The following is a 15,574-nucleotide window of genomic DNA, read 5'->3' as shown; positions in this document are numbered from 1 at the left end:
ATAAAATATCCATCAGCAAATTGCATCTTAATTACAGAATTAACGCAACCCTAATCAAAATTCTGTGAAGAAAGCTGAGTGCCGAAGAATTGATACTTTTGAACTGTGGTGTTGGAGAAGACTCTTTAGAGTCCCTTGGACTGCAAGGAGATCCAACCAGTCCATTCTAAAGGAGATCAGTCCTAGGTGTTCTTTGGAAGGAATGATGCTGAAGCTGAAACTCCAATACTTTGGCCACCTCATGCGAAGAGTTGACTCATTGGAAAACACTCTGATGCTGGGAGGGATTGGGGGCAGGAGGAGAAGGAGACGACAGAGGATGAGATGGCTGGATGGCATCACTGACTCGATGGACATGAGTTTGGGTGAATTCCGGGAGTTGGTGATGGACAGGGAGGCCTGGCGTGCTACAGTTCATGGGGTCGCAAACAGTCAGACATGACTGAGCGACTGAACTGAATCAAAATTCTAACAAGAAATTTTCTTTACAGGCAGACTGTCACAAGTTGATTTCAAAACTGATAGTTACTTAGATTACTGGGGTAATAGTGTAAACAGGGAGGTAGATGGACTTAAGAGATACTTAGAAAGTAAAATCAACATGAGTTGGTGAGGAAGGGAATATGGGGAGAGGAAAGGGTGACAGTGGTATAAAGTATCTTTCTTGAGTTTCTGATGTAAGGGTCTATATTGATGGTGGTACATTTCCTGCTATAAAGCAGACTGGAGAATGAATGGAGATACCAAGTTCAGTTCTGAATATAAAGAGAAGTCAGTTCTTTATGGACTGAGAGAACATCATCAAATCAAGTAACTGTCTTTCAGAGACAATGCACTCACTAGTCAAATACCCTAATTCTGTAGTAAGAGAGGACAGAAAAGCTACATAGCCTTTCTACAGTCTGGAATGGAGTCACAGACCTCCGAACACAAGGAAACAGCCAAGAAAGCAGAAATACTAAGTCTGGCAAATAAGAGGAAGGCAAGGACGGAACAAAGAAGAATGAGAGTATCTGACCCAGTAATGTTCTTTCTTCATCTGGATACTTTACTCAAGTTTTTCTACTTTCTGAAAATTATCCCCTGGTACCCTTCATGACTAAGCTTACAACTGCCTCCGTCAAAAGCCTCTCTAATAACTGCTCTTCTCACCATTAAAATTGTCCTTGTTCAGGCTTTTCTCATCTTGCTACAGACTTTCCAGTCTCCTGGCTGGTCACCCTAAGTCCTGTCTCACCTGGCCCTCATTCAATTCCTCCATCTGCCATACCACCCCCAAGGGTGACATAGCTAAAACAGAAATCCACAAGGCAGAATTCAAGAACCTTCTATTAGGTAAGATTTCTAGTCTTATCTCTTAAAGAGCTCTCAATTTAAAATGTACACCAGCCCAACTACCTGTATTTCTTCTAATGTGACAGATTATTTCACATCTCCAAGTCTTTGCTCACAATTCTTCCTTCTTTCTAAAACGCCTTTCCTCTTGTTTTCCAACTAGTAAACATCTGTTCTTTAAGATTCACCTCAAGCATCACCCTAGCTCAGTTGGTAAAGAATCTGCCTGCAATGCAGGAGACCTGGGTTCGATCCCTGGGTCAGGAAGATCCCCAGGAGAAGGAAATGGCAACCCACTTCAGTATTCTTGCCTGGAGAACCCCATGGACAGAGGAGCCTGGCGGGCTATAGTCCAGGGGGTCTCAAAGTCAGACACGACTTAGTGACTGAACTGCCACCAAGCATCACTACTCTGTGATGCCCTTCTAGACCTATGCACCCACATAAAACTGATTACCTTCTTCTTTAAAAGTTACATCATAACCTGTCCCAGATTTCATAATACTTCTAACACTGTATTGGGTTTCCCTGATGGCTGAGTGGTAAAGAATCTGCCTGCCAAGGTAGGCGACATGGGTTTGATCCCTGGGTCGGGAAGATCCCCGGAAAAGGAAATGGCAATCCACTCCAGCATTCTTACCTGGGAAATCAGTGTGCAATTATCCATTTATTGTCTAATCTACCCAATCAGACTCAGATCAGGGATCGTATATTAATCTCTGTATCACTAACGTGAAGCAAAGGCCTGGCAGAACTAGTATCCAGAACATTCTGAATGAACAAAATGAGTAAATTAATAACTCAAGCCCTTAACTATCTATATATCACATGTATTATTTGGTCTACCAACTATACTCCTGCTGCTACTGCTACTGCTAAGTCGCTTCAGCTGTGTCCGACTCTCTGCGACCCCAAAGACGGCAGCCCACCAGGCTCCCCTGTCCCTGGGATTCTCCAGGCAAGAACACTGGAGTGGGTTGCCATTTCCTTCTCCAACGCATGAAAGTGAAAAGTGAGAGTGAAGTCGCTCAGTCGTGTCCGACTCTTAGCGACCCCAGAGACTGCAGCCCACCAGGCTCCTCTGTCCATGGGATTTTCCAGGCAAGAGTACTGGAGTGGGTTACCATTGCCTTCTCCGTTACCAACTATACTACTTGTCCTTAAAGGACAAAGAATATGTCTCACAGTTCTTTAACATCCTCCACAGTAACTAATATAATAGAATAAATGAAGAATCCCTCATATGAAATAAGTTCAGATAGTGCTACCTGGCCACAGAAAAATTTGTAGTAGAAAAGCAGAAGCCAAAGTAATTACCCACTAAAATACAAGAGACCACATTTCTGGATAAAACAGAAAAAAGGATAAATACAACACTATAGTCATCAATCCATATCTGGACCAACTTGTTATCGCTCATTACTTCTGGGGCTAGAATCTGCTAGACTAAGGCAAGCAGCACAGCCTGGTTAAACAGCTTACAGTCTGACATAACACTTCTTCTACAGATGGTATCAGTATTATGTTTTTAAAAAGAAGCTTTTTATTATTAATTTTTGGCCATACCACAAGGCATGCAAGATCATGTTCCCCAACCAGGGCCCAAACCCACGCCCCCTGCAGTAGAAGCACAGTCGTAGAAGCAGAGTCTTAACCACTGGACCACCAGGGAAGTCCCTAAAAAGAGTCTTTACTGTTAGAGATATAAACTGAAATTTAAGAGTAAAATGATATGATGCTACGAATTTGTTTTCACAAGAATCTGATGCAGAGGGTGAAAGTGGAGGAAATGGAGGTAGACAGTAGGAGTTGGGCTCGGGGGGTGAGAATAAAGCAAATCTGGACATGAAATGATAATTGTTGAAGCTGAGTAATAATTACATGTGAATTAATTAAACTATTCTCTCTAACTGTATATAGATTTGTTCCATAAAAAAAGTTGAAAAAAATATTCCGTACAATCCAGAGATTCTACCCCTGAGGATTTATCAGAAGAAAACAATACTACTAATTGTAAAAGATATGAGCACCCCTGTATGTTGCAGCATTATAACAATAGCCAAGATACGGAAGCAACCTAAGTGCCCATCAATAGATGAACGGGTAAAATAAGACGTGATATATATATACACAGTGGAATCTTAGCCATAAAAAAAGAATGAAATCTAGCAATTCGCAGCAACATGGATGGATCTAGAGGATATTATGATAAGTAAAGTAAGTCAGAGAAAGACATACTGTATGATTTCACGTATATATAGAATCTGAAAATATGAAACAAATGAACAAACATAACAAAACAGAAATAAAGTCATAGATACAGAGATACATAGGTGTTTGCCAGAGGGAGAGGAGGGAAAAATAGGTGAGGAAGATTAAGAGATACATACTTCCAGCTGCAAAATACATGAGTCATGGGCATGAAATGTACAGCATCAGGAACATAGTCAACAACTAATATCTTTGTATGGTGACAGATGATAACTCGATTTATTGTGGTCATTTTGAAGTGCATAGAAATACTGAATCACTACACTGTGTAGCTGAATTTAACATAAGGTTGTAGGTCAGTTCTACTTTAAAAACAAAAAATCCATAGAAAAAGGGATCAGATGTGTGGTTACCAGAAGCAGAGGTGGGGGGAAGGAAACAACCCAGGGAGCGAACCCAGGTCTCCTGCATTGTAGGCAGATTCTTTACCAACTGAGCCACCAGGGAAACCCAAGATTACTGCAGAGGGTAGCCTATCCCTTCTCCTGGGGATCTTCCTGACCCAGGAATTGAACCAGGGTCTCCTGCATTGCAGGTAGATTCTTTACTAGCTGAGCTACCAGGAAAGCCCTTAATTATACTTTAAAAACAGATGAATCCATAGAAAAGGGGATCAGATGTGTGGTTACCAGAAGCAGAGGTGGGCAGAAGGGAACTGGATGAAGGTAGTCAAAAGGTACAAACTTTTAGCTGAAAGATAAGTATTAGGGTTGTAATGAATAACATGATAAATACAATTAACACTGCTGTATGTTACATACAAACATTGTTAGGAGAGTAAATCCCAAGTTTTCTCAACACAAGAAAAAAATGTTTTGTCTATTTCTTCAATTTTGTATCTATGTGAGATAACAGATGTTCACTAAATGTATTGTGGTGGCGCAGGAGCGGCGGCTGTGCGGCGCAGGAGCAGCTGAGAGGAGCTACCCCTCGTCCAAGGTCAGCAGCGGCAGCCGTGAGGAGCTACCCCAAGTCCAAGGTCAGCAGTGGTGGCGGACAGGAGCTACCCTACCTACGTCCAAGGTCAGCAGCAGCGGCGGACAGGAGCTACCCCACGTCCAGGGTCAGGAGCAGAGACCGTGAGGAGATACCCCATGTCCAAGGTCAACAGCGGCAGCCAAAAGGAGCTACCTAATGTTCAAGGTAAGGAGCGGCAGCTGCGCTTTGCTGGAGCAGCCGTGAAGAGGTACCTCACGTCCAAGGTAAGAGAAACCCAAGTAAGACAGTAGGCTCTGAGAGAGGGAATCAGAGGGCAGACAGACTGAAACCACAATCACAGACAACTAGCCAATCTGATCACATGGACCACAGCCTTGTCTAACTCAATGAAACTAAGCCATGCCGAGTGGGGCCACCCAAGACGGATGGGTCACGGTGGAGAGGTCTGAAAGAATGTGGTCCACTGGAGAAAGGAATGGCAAACCACTTCAGTATTCTTGCCTTGAGAACCCCATGAACAGTATGAAAAGGCAAAAAGATAGGACACTGAAAGATGAACTCCTCAGGTAGGTAGGTTACCCAACCTGCTACTGGAGATCAATGGAGAAATAATTCCAGAAAGAATGAAGGGATGGACCCAAAGCAAAAACACCACCCAGTTGTGGATGCAAGTGGTGATAGAAGCAAGGTCCAGTGATGCAAAGAGCAATATTGCATAGGAACCTGGAATGTTAAGTCCATGAATCAATGCAAATTGGAAGTGGTCAAACAGGAGATGGCAAGAGTGAATGTTGACATTCTAGGAATCAGCAAACTATGATGGACTGGAAATGGATGAATTTAACTCAGATGACCATTATATCTACTACTATGGGCAGGAATCCCTTAGAAGAAATGGAGTAGCCATCACAGTCAACAAGAGAGTCTGAAATGCAGTACTTGGATGCAATCTCAAAAACTACAAAATGATCTCTGTTCGTTTCCAAGGCAAACCATTCAATATCATGGTAATCCAAGTCTATGCCCCGACCAGTAATACTGAAGAAGCTGAAGTTGAACGGTTCTATGAAGACCTAAAAGACTTTCTAGAACGAACACTCAAAAAGATGTCCTTTTCATTAAAAGGCACTGGAATGCAAAAGTAGGAAGTCAGGGAACACCTGGAGTAACAGGCAAATTTGGCCTTGGATTACATAAAGAAGCAGGGCAAAGGCTAACAGAGTTTTGCCAGAGAACGCACTAGTCACAGCAAACAGCCACTTCCAACAACACAAGACAAGACTCTACACATGGACATCACTATATGGTCAACACCAAAATCAGACTGATTATATTCTTTGCAGTCAAAGATGGAGAAGCTCTATACAGTCAGCAAAAACAAGACCAGGAGCTGACTGTGGCTCAGATCATGAACTCCTTATTGCCAAATTCAGACTGAAATTGAAGAAAGTAGGGAAAACCACTAGACCATTCAGATGTGACCTAAATCAAATCCCTCTTCCATTATACAGTGGAAGTGAGAAATAGATTTAAGGGACTAGATCCGATAGACAGAGTGAGTGATGAACTATAGAGGGAGATTCATGACACTGTACAGGAGACAGGGATCAAGACCATCCCCAAGAAAAAGAAACGCAAAAAAGCAAAATGGCTGTCTGAGGAGGCCTTACAAACAGCTGTGGAAAGAAGCCAAGGGAAAAGCAGAAAAGGAAAGATATATCCATCTGAATGCACAGTTCCAAAGAATAGCAAGGAGAGATAAGAAAGCCTTTCTCAGTGATCAGTGCAAAGAAATAGAGGAAAACAACAGAATGGGAAAGACTAGAGATGTCTTCAAGGAAATCAGAGATACCAAGGGAACATTTCATGCAAAGATGGGCACATAAAGGATAGAAATGGCATGGACCTAACAGAAGCAAAAGATATTAAGAAGAGGTGGCAAGAACACACAGAAGAACTGTACAAAAAAGATCTTCACAAACAAGACAATCACGATGGTGTGATCACTCACCTAGAGCCAGACATCCTGGAATGTGAAGTCAAGTGGGCCTTAGAAAGCATCACTACGAACAAAGCTAGTGGAGGTGATGGAATTCCAGTTAAGCTATTTCAAATCCTAAAAGATGATGCTGTGAATGTGCTGCACTCAATATGCCAGCAAATTTGGAATACTCAGCAGTGGCCACAGGACTGGAAAAGGTCAGTTTTCATTCCAATCCCAAAGAAAGGCAATGCCAAAGAATGCTCAAATTACTGCACAAATGCACTCATCTCACATGCTAGTAAAGTAATGCTCAAAATTCTCCAAGCCAGGCTTCAGCAGTACGTGAACCGTGAACTTCCAGATGTTCAAGCTGGTTTTAGAAAAGACAGAGGAACCAGAGATCAAATTGCCAACATCCACTCGATCACTGAAAAACCAAGAGAGTTCCAGAAAAACATCTATTTCTGCTTTATTGACTATGCCAAAGCCTTTGACTATGTGGATCACAATAAACTGTGGAAAATTCTTCAAGAGATGGGAATACCAGACCACCTGACCAGCCTCTTGAGAAACCTATATGCAGGTCAGGAAGCAACAGTTAGAAGTGGACATGGAACAGCAGACTGGTTCCAAATAGGAAAAGGAGTGTGTCAAGGCTGTATATTGTCACCCTGCTTATTTAACTTCTATGCAGAGTACATCATGAGAAATGCTGGGCTGGAAGAAGCACAAGCTGGAATCAAGATTGCCGGGAGAAATATCAACAACCTCAGATATGTAGATGACACCACCCTTATGGCAGGAAGTGAAGAAGAACTTAAGAGCCTCTTGATGAAAGTGAAAGAGCACAGTGAAATAGCTGGCTTAAAGCTACACATTCAGAAAACGAAGATCATGGCATCTGGTCCCATCACTTAATGGCAAATACATGGGGAAACAGTGGCTGACTTTATTTTGGGGGGCTCCAAAATCACTGCAGATGGTGACTGCAGCCATGGAATTAAAAGACGCTTACTCCTTGGAAGGAAAGTTATGAGCAACCTAGACAGCATATTGAAAAGCAAAGACATTACTTTGCCAACAAAGGTCCAACTAGTCAAGGCTATGGTTTTTCTAGTAGTCACGTATGGATGTGAGAGTTGGACTATAAAGAAAGCTGAGCGCCAAAGAATTGATGCTTTTGAACTGTGGTGTTGGAGAAGACTCTTGAGAGTCCCTTGGACTGCAAGGAGATCCAACCAGTCCATCCTAAAGGAAATCAGTCCTGGGTGTTCACTGGAAGGACTGATGTTGAAGCTCAAACTCTAATACTTTGGCCACCTGAAGAGAAGAGCTGACTCATTTGAAATGACCCTGATCCTGGGAAAGATTGAGGGCAGGAGGAGAAGGGGACAACAGAGGATGAGATGGTTGGATGGCATCACCAACTGAATGGACATGAGTTTGGGTAAACTCTAGGAGTCGGTGATGGACAGGGAGGCCTGGCGTGCTGTGGTTCATGGGGTCGCAAAGAGTCAGACATGACTGAGAGATTGAACTGAACTGAATCATTTTATGATTTACACAAGTCAAATCATTATGCTGTATCCTTAAATGTAAATAGTGCTGTATGTCCATTATGTCTCAATAAAACTAGAAAAAAAAAGTCCCATATTGCTCAAGAGAATCTTACATCCTTGTACAAGGAAATGGGCAAGGAACAAAATAAATGAGAAAATGATATACAATATTAGAAGATGTTAAGTGTTCTGGAGAATACAAAATAAAGGAAGGGGCTAGAAAGTGCTGGAAGTGGGATAGGCAGTTTCAATTTCAAACAGAGGGATAAAAGAAGACCTTAATGAAAAAGTAACGTTTGAGCAAAGAGTTGAATGCAATGTGGGAAACAGACACATGAACACCTGAGGGAAGTGTTCCAAGCAGAAGAAAAGATAAGTGGAAAGACTGAGAAAGGAATATACTTGACAGAGAAAATGGCAGACCAGACCAGGGTCGTGTCAAGGAGAGGGGTTCTAGACTAAGGCAACAACATGGGAAAAGACACTGACTTCTGAAAACACACAAAGTCTTTCAAAAACTTCAACCATTCTGATAAAGCTGCAACATTATACATGTGAAGAAAAGGACTTTTTAGATCATACATAAAATACTTGCATAAAGATAGTTACATAGTTTATAAAAATAAAAGAGACTAAAGGGAAAAAGATAAGAAGCAAGGAGGGACTTCAATACATATACATCCTGATTGATGCAAATATGAAGTACAAATCATCTATAAGGAATTCTTAAAATTTTCAAAAACATGCTTATCTGGAATCTAACAAAGTCTATTGATCTAACTTCCAGTTCATAGTAAATATAGGAGATAGAGGAACAAGTTAACCAAGGAAGTAAACAAATTCAGAAAACAAAGCAGTTTGTAAAACAACTGACCAAATTTCTTTAATAGGTCATATCACCAAAATAATAACTGTTCCAGACTTTACAAAAAGCAAACGCCATGCGTGGACACAGTTCGCATTCTGATTTGAACAAATCCACTATAACAAGATATTCTGGGAACAACTAGAGAAATTTGGGGCTTCCTTCATGGCTCAGTGGTATAGAATTTGCCTGCCAATGCAGGAGATGAGGAATTATCCCTGGGAAGATCCCCAGGGGAAGGAAAGGACAACCCACTCCACTATCCTCTGTCGAAGGAAAATTCCATGGACAGAGGAGCCTAGTGGGTTACAGCCCATAGGGTCACAAGAGTTGGACATAACTTAGCAACTAAACCATCACCACCAGAGAAATTTGAATATGAACTATTTGTTAGATGACATTAAGGAATAATTGAATTATATTGAGGAGGTTAGATGGTTATATCTTTTTTCAATGTACCTTTTTAAGAGATATTTAAAGAACAGTTTAGGGGAAAATATTATGATACTTTAACAAAAATTTCAGGAAAGCAAATAAAGCAAATTTGACAAAACAGTAATAACTATTTAACACCAAAGATGGGTTATTTGGGAGTTCATTATAGTACTGTCTCTACTTTACTATAAGCTTAATAATTTTTATACTAAAGTTTCAAATTCTAAGTCATCTGTGATTCAAATATTTACAAATCATTTCTTCTTTTACCTCAGATCTCACAAACAAAAACTGAAAAAGAAATGCATTTTGTGAATTTCATTTTCTCTCTTTAAACTATTTTCTGTTTAATCATGCATGAGTTGATGCTTTTTTCTAGCCTATGAAAACAGAGAAATAAAATGCTACGTAACTTAAAAAAAAAATGAGGGGCTCCTGCAGTTAAGATATTGGGGCCCTGAATTAAAGCAGGAACAGCAGAGAGAAGACTATGTACCAGAGGCAAATCTGGTTACAGAGGGTTCTGGTTGAAGTTAACTCCTCCTCTGTGCTCCAATTTACTCTCAGTACCCTCAGCAATTTGATGCATTTTATCATTCACATCTGTCTCCATCTAGCTACTCTAAGCTTCTAAGGAGAGGATCTTTTTGGATCTTTTGGACTTTTTTCATCTCGGTATCCACAGTGCCTAGCATATGGAAGATACTCAGGAAAAGACTGCTGAATGAACACCTTATTTATTTTGCCATTTTAACCCATTCTGCAGAGATAATACAACTCTCATACCTACTACCATCATGTCCCAAGACCTTCTTACCTTGTAATAATGTTCCAAGAGAATCCTGACGACTCCCTCCACACTTTCTGCCTCAACAGGCTTCCTGGCAAACTGAAGTAGGTACTGCAAAGCATCTGCTGGGGAGGTAGCCTTACAAAGATCTATGTGGAGGGCTGCAGATTTACTTGGTTTTGTCATTCGGAGTTTCTTAGTAGCAACTTCATCCTGTTGTTGCTGCAAGAGGGTAAGGAAGATAAAATATGAAAACCTGGCTGAAAACGAAGAGTCTGCAAATCTAACTTTGCCTCATTTGATGAAAATTAACTTTTCCTACACCAAATAATTTATTTGGGTAACAGACCTAGCCTAAACAAAAAAGCAGCATTATGAACCGGAAAAAGACCCAACTGGAGACAAAGTTATGAGTCCCAATTTTGCTTTTCACTAGTTCCAATGGCTTTGGGCAAGTCATTTCATTTCAAGTCTCAGTTTCTTTCTCTGTAAAGTAGGTCCATAATATTTTGTTCTGCCTATCTCAGGATTGCTGTAGCTTCGGGGTTAAGAGGACACACAAAGGATCTGTTCCATTCTTTATTAGAACAGAAATCTCAATTCAACAAATATATTCAGACTGTGCTAAAGCACTTACTAGGCTCACCTTTGCTCCTGAGAAACCCAGAACCAACAGGAACAGTCTACAACTTACACTGAGAAAAAAAATCTTCCTCTCACAACAGATGACTATTTTCACCCAAATCACTCTACCTTTATTAGAAGAATGGACAGTGTAGAGGAAAAATGCATTGCCACACGCCTAGCAAACTGCAGGTACTTAATGTATGTTTACTAAATGACTGATGTGGAATTAGGAGTTCTCTCTGGGATCCAACTCTGCTGCTGTCTTCTAAGGATGTCATAATTCTCAGTTTCATCTTCTATAAAATAGGAATGATAACCTACCGCTAGTATTTCTCAATCAGGAATCCTCCTCTGAACCACAGAACACACAAAATTAGCTCAGTAACTATCTTCTCGATTCTCTCAAGGATAGTACATAACTAGAACTATTTCAGATACATCTGTTACATATAAGGAGTGTCAAAAAGTTCATGTAAAAGGGAACCTTCACTCCAGGGCTTAAGTAAGGCCCTGGGGTAGATATAGAGAGGATCACAACATAAGATTAAAGTTGTAATCAATAATTTTCCTTAACACCTAATGCAGCATAATGATACCCTGAAGAATCATCGCTTTATAAAATTACACCTCCACAGAGTAGAGAGTCGATTTTTCTGGACCAGAACATGGCATGGCATGATAAGACTAAGGGCTTTGAAATCAAAGGAATTTGAGTTAAATTATCACTTGGTAGCTACAGGTCTCCTCCTTCTATAAATAAATATAATACTTACATCATAGGGATACCTGAGCAGTCTAAACTACAATGTCTTTATTGTACAAACACATCATATGCACCACATACATATCAATTCTCTCTCTCTCATCTTCAGGGCAGAGGAAAAATAACGGAAGCACTAAGATACTCTGTGGTAACCATTTACGAACAATGAAGTAAAGAAATGAGCTCTTAAAAAATCCTTACCCATTTCCATCCTATTCCACACAAATTCATTCTTCAGTGTTATCAGCAGTTAGGTCAAAACACTGGGAAGATTTTTTTCCCTAAAGAGTATATAAGGAGAAGGACAAACCAGTATCTGCTATCATTCAACCATCAATATTTTAGTGCTCCAGGCCCTATGGTCTATCCAGGGAACACAGATGAACCAAGCGTTACCTCTGCCCTCAAGGAGCCCAAACTGGTAGGCAGAAACAAAACTAGTAATTACAGCAGCACCTAGTGATAAGTACAAATAGATGAGTGCTACGGGAGTAGGGGAGGAGAGACTAAAGCAAAATTCAAGTCCACTGGGTGGAGAACAAAAAGAGCGGGAAGAGTGACACCCACTCTACGTTAAAAAGACAACAGATACAAAGGTTCGGAAAGGTCCAAACACATGGCATGCTGGAGGAGCGGTGAGTAGTCTTGGCGAGAGGGAACAACAGAATATAGTAAAGAAAGAAAGTGATACGGCCCAACAAAGTGAATGTACATAATGTCACTGAACTCCACACTTAAAAAATGGTTAAAATGATAAATTCTGTTGTTTATTTTGGCACAATTTGTTTTTCAAATGGGGGCAAAGGAATCCAGAGCCAGGAAATCCCAAAAAGCAAGCCACGGAAGAGGGAGCTCTGTAAAGCTTTCCTGAATCTTGACTCACTCTATAAGTTCAAGAAAACAAATTTTACATAAAAAGGAGCAATAACAGTGACAAGGTAAGTATCAAAGTTATTTTCAGAAAAAAAAAAAAGAATAAGAAGCCAACTAACTTCCCTACACACAATGGAAATATGCCACACACACACACACACAAAAAAGAAAAAGGCAGTGAAAGAATACTGTTAATCACAAAGGGCAAGGGAGTTTGGATAGTTTTCACAAAAAGTAGTAGTTGTAAAAGAGTAAGGAAGACTTGGTTTGTCGATGCAATTACCTCTCTGTACTATAATCTCAGATATGGTGCTCCACATCTCCCTCTCACCTGAGTCCCGAATGGACAGGGACCCTAATGTGTACTGGATTTTATAGCTCAGCACCTTTCACCATACCTAATATTGATACATAATAACCACTACTTTATTCAATAAACTCTTGTTGAAGGAATAAATGAAATACTTAAGGATCAGCGTTCTGATGCATGGTCTAAATCTTGCTAGGCCACAAGTCTATGGATGGAAACCTGCTATTGGCTGGCATTAACCGGGGGCTTTTCAGAAATGTAGATTATTGCCTTGCCTCCCCCAGCCAATTCATTTACTAAGTAGAATCTACATTTTAACAAGAGCCCAGGTGATTTGAATACACAAAGTCAGAAAAGCAGGACACAAGGTATGACCTGGGATCAACCTCTACTTTAGCGATCTCTCTGAGGAAATACATAGAGAATCACTGACCGCTGACACTCCTTGGAAGGAAAGTTATGACCAACCTAGATAGCATATTCAAAAACAGAGATTACTTTGCCAACAAAGGTCCGTCTAGTCAAGGCTATGGTTTTTCCAGTGGTCATGTATGGATGTGAGAGTTGGACTGTGAAGAAAGCTGAGTGCCGAAGAACTGATGCTTTTGAACTGTGGTGTTGGAGAAGACTCTTGAGAGTCCGCTGGACTGCAAGGAGATCCAACCAGTCCATTCTGAAGGAGATCAGTCCTGGGTGTTCATTGGAAGGATTGATGCTAAAGCTGAAACTCCAGTACTTTGGCCACCTCATGCGAAGAGTTGACTCATTGGAAAAGACTCTGATGCTGGGAGGGATTGGGGGCAGGAGGAGAAGGGAACGACAGAGGATGAGAGGGCTGGATGGCATCACCAACTCGATGGACGTGAGTTTGAGTGAACTCCGGGAGTTGGTGATGGACAGGGAGGCCTGGCATACTGCAATTCATGGGGTCGCAAAGAGTCGGACGCGACTGAACTGACTCAACTGACTAACTGACACGGTCTGGGCCCCTCAGTCCTGAAACAACTCCAAAGGAGGAAGGATGATACTGCCCTCCTTTATAGGTAAGCTATAAAAGGTTGGTGGTGAGCTGTTCCACCAACGAAAACTTCAACCCCTATGAAGCCTGTGACCCTTGTCTGCTGTGACTGGGTCTTGAGGACTCCTATAGATTCCTCTTCCAAATCCTTAGAGCTCTGCATACAGCCAACTTGGCTTTGGGCACTTTTTTGGTAATGGGAGTTGCAAGGAAATTTGTCAATACCCCACCAGAAGTCTCAAAGTCCTCATTTGTAAAATGAAGATGCTAATGAACTGTGGTGTTTGGGGAAGCCTCTTGAAAGTCCCTTGGACCGCAACGAGATTAAACCAGTCGAACCTAAAGGAAATCAGTCCTGAATATTCACTGGAAGGACTAATGCTGAAGGTGAAACTTCAATACTTTGGCCATCTGATGCGAAGAACTGACTCAATGGAAAAGACCCTGATGCTGGCAAAGATTGACGGCGGGAGAAGGGGACGACAGATGATGAAATGGTTGGATGGCATCACCCACTCGATGGACATGAGTTCTGAGTAAACTCCGGGAGTTGGTGATGTACAGGGAGGCCTGGCGTGCTGCGATTCATGGGGTCGCAAAGAGTCGGACACGACTGAGCTGCTGAACTGAAGGTAACATGAATAAAATAAGATAACAGATAAGATACTTTCGTAAATTGCAAGGTGCTGTTTGCTTCTTCTAATAGTTTTTTTTAGTGTCAGACTGCACATGTTAATACTGACAACAGCAGCGGCCAATGAACACGCCCACTAAAGTGTAGTCAGAGAGGCAGCCTACCAAAGCAACTGGCAGCACTGGCACCCTACCCAGCTTTGTGGCGCCAGTTCTGGCAAAGTGTCTGGGGCGCGGATAACCTACCTTCCCCTTTCCCAGACCAGTCCTGGGACCTTTCCTTCTAGAGCTTACCTGAACCACCTTAGTGAACTCCTCATAAACCCGCTTCTTCAGATGGGCCGCCATGGTTGTTCGTGCACCTTCTCAGCTTCCGTACCCGACAGGGCTGAGGGGGGCAGAGGAATACGAAAAAACTTGCCCAGGAGAGAGGAACCAGCCGCTGTCCCACAAGGCAGTGGGGTTCCGGGAAAGAGAAGCCGCTTCCGGCTGCTCGACTGCCTTGTCGCTGTGCGTCCGGATTTAGCGACCTACGCCTGCTGCGCGGGAGGAACGGAAACCGGAGCTGGAGCGTAGCACAGGGGGCGGGGCTTCTGGCAGGAGGAGGCGGGTCGGAAGGGCTGGAGGAGCCAATGGGAGCTTTGGGGGGCTTTCTGTTGGGTTTGAGTGACGGAGGGAAACGGAGGGTCGGGGGAAGTGCTTCAGTGTAAAGGGCGGAGGTGGAGCTATCCAGAGCTAGAGGTAAAACCTGGAGCTGTGTGAGGATTCTGACTCAGAAGATAACATAAAGAGGTCAAACTGACAGCTCCATCATCCATTGCTGTTCTCAGTATTTGCTGTCTGTCCCCTGTGCTCGCCTTTTGATCGAGCTGTTGCTCAGAAACTGAGTTTGCCTGCTGGTTGGTGTCAAGCCTGAAGACCCAACTAACCAGAGTTCCAAAGAAGTAAGGACATATTACTTGCAGCAAGTAAGGAGAGCACAAGCAATCTTCCCCAAAGCAGTGTCTCCAAACAGCAAAACTGGGGACGCTTTAAGCTAAGTGTTAGTCGCTCGGTGGTGTCCAGCTCTTTGAGACCCCATTGATCGTAGCCCACCAGGCCACTCCATCCATGGAATTCTCCAGGCAAGAATACTGAAGTGAATTGCTGTCCCCTTCTCCAAGGGATCTTCC

At 42.2% G+C, this 15,574-nt stretch overlaps 1 protein-coding gene across 1 annotated transcript in view; it reads right to left on the bottom strand.

Moving 5' to 3' along the window:
- Positions 1-14,855, bottom strand: part of INTS4 (integrator complex subunit 4) — a 107,342-nt gene extending 92,487 nt beyond the window's left edge. The window contains exons 1-2 of the mRNA XM_052661765.1: positions 14,697-14,855; positions 10,206-10,400 (exon numbers count right to left, since the gene is read on the bottom strand). Coding sequence (XP_052517725.1) covers positions 10,206-10,400; positions 14,697-14,750 — 249 coding nt within the window. The 5' untranslated portion in view covers positions 14,751-14,855. The remainder of the gene's footprint in view (positions 1-10,205; positions 10,401-14,696) is intronic.
- Positions 14,856-15,574: the final 719 nt, after the last annotated feature.

Source organism: Budorcas taxicolor, chromosome 25, assembly GCF_023091745.1.
Source record: "Budorcas taxicolor isolate Tak-1 chromosome 25, Takin1.1, whole genome shotgun sequence".
Taxonomy (NCBI): domain Eukaryota; kingdom Metazoa; phylum Chordata; class Mammalia; order Artiodactyla; family Bovidae; genus Budorcas; species Budorcas taxicolor.
The sequence above is the reverse complement of the archived record's forward strand: the minus strand, read 5'-3'. Positions and strand labels throughout refer to the sequence as shown.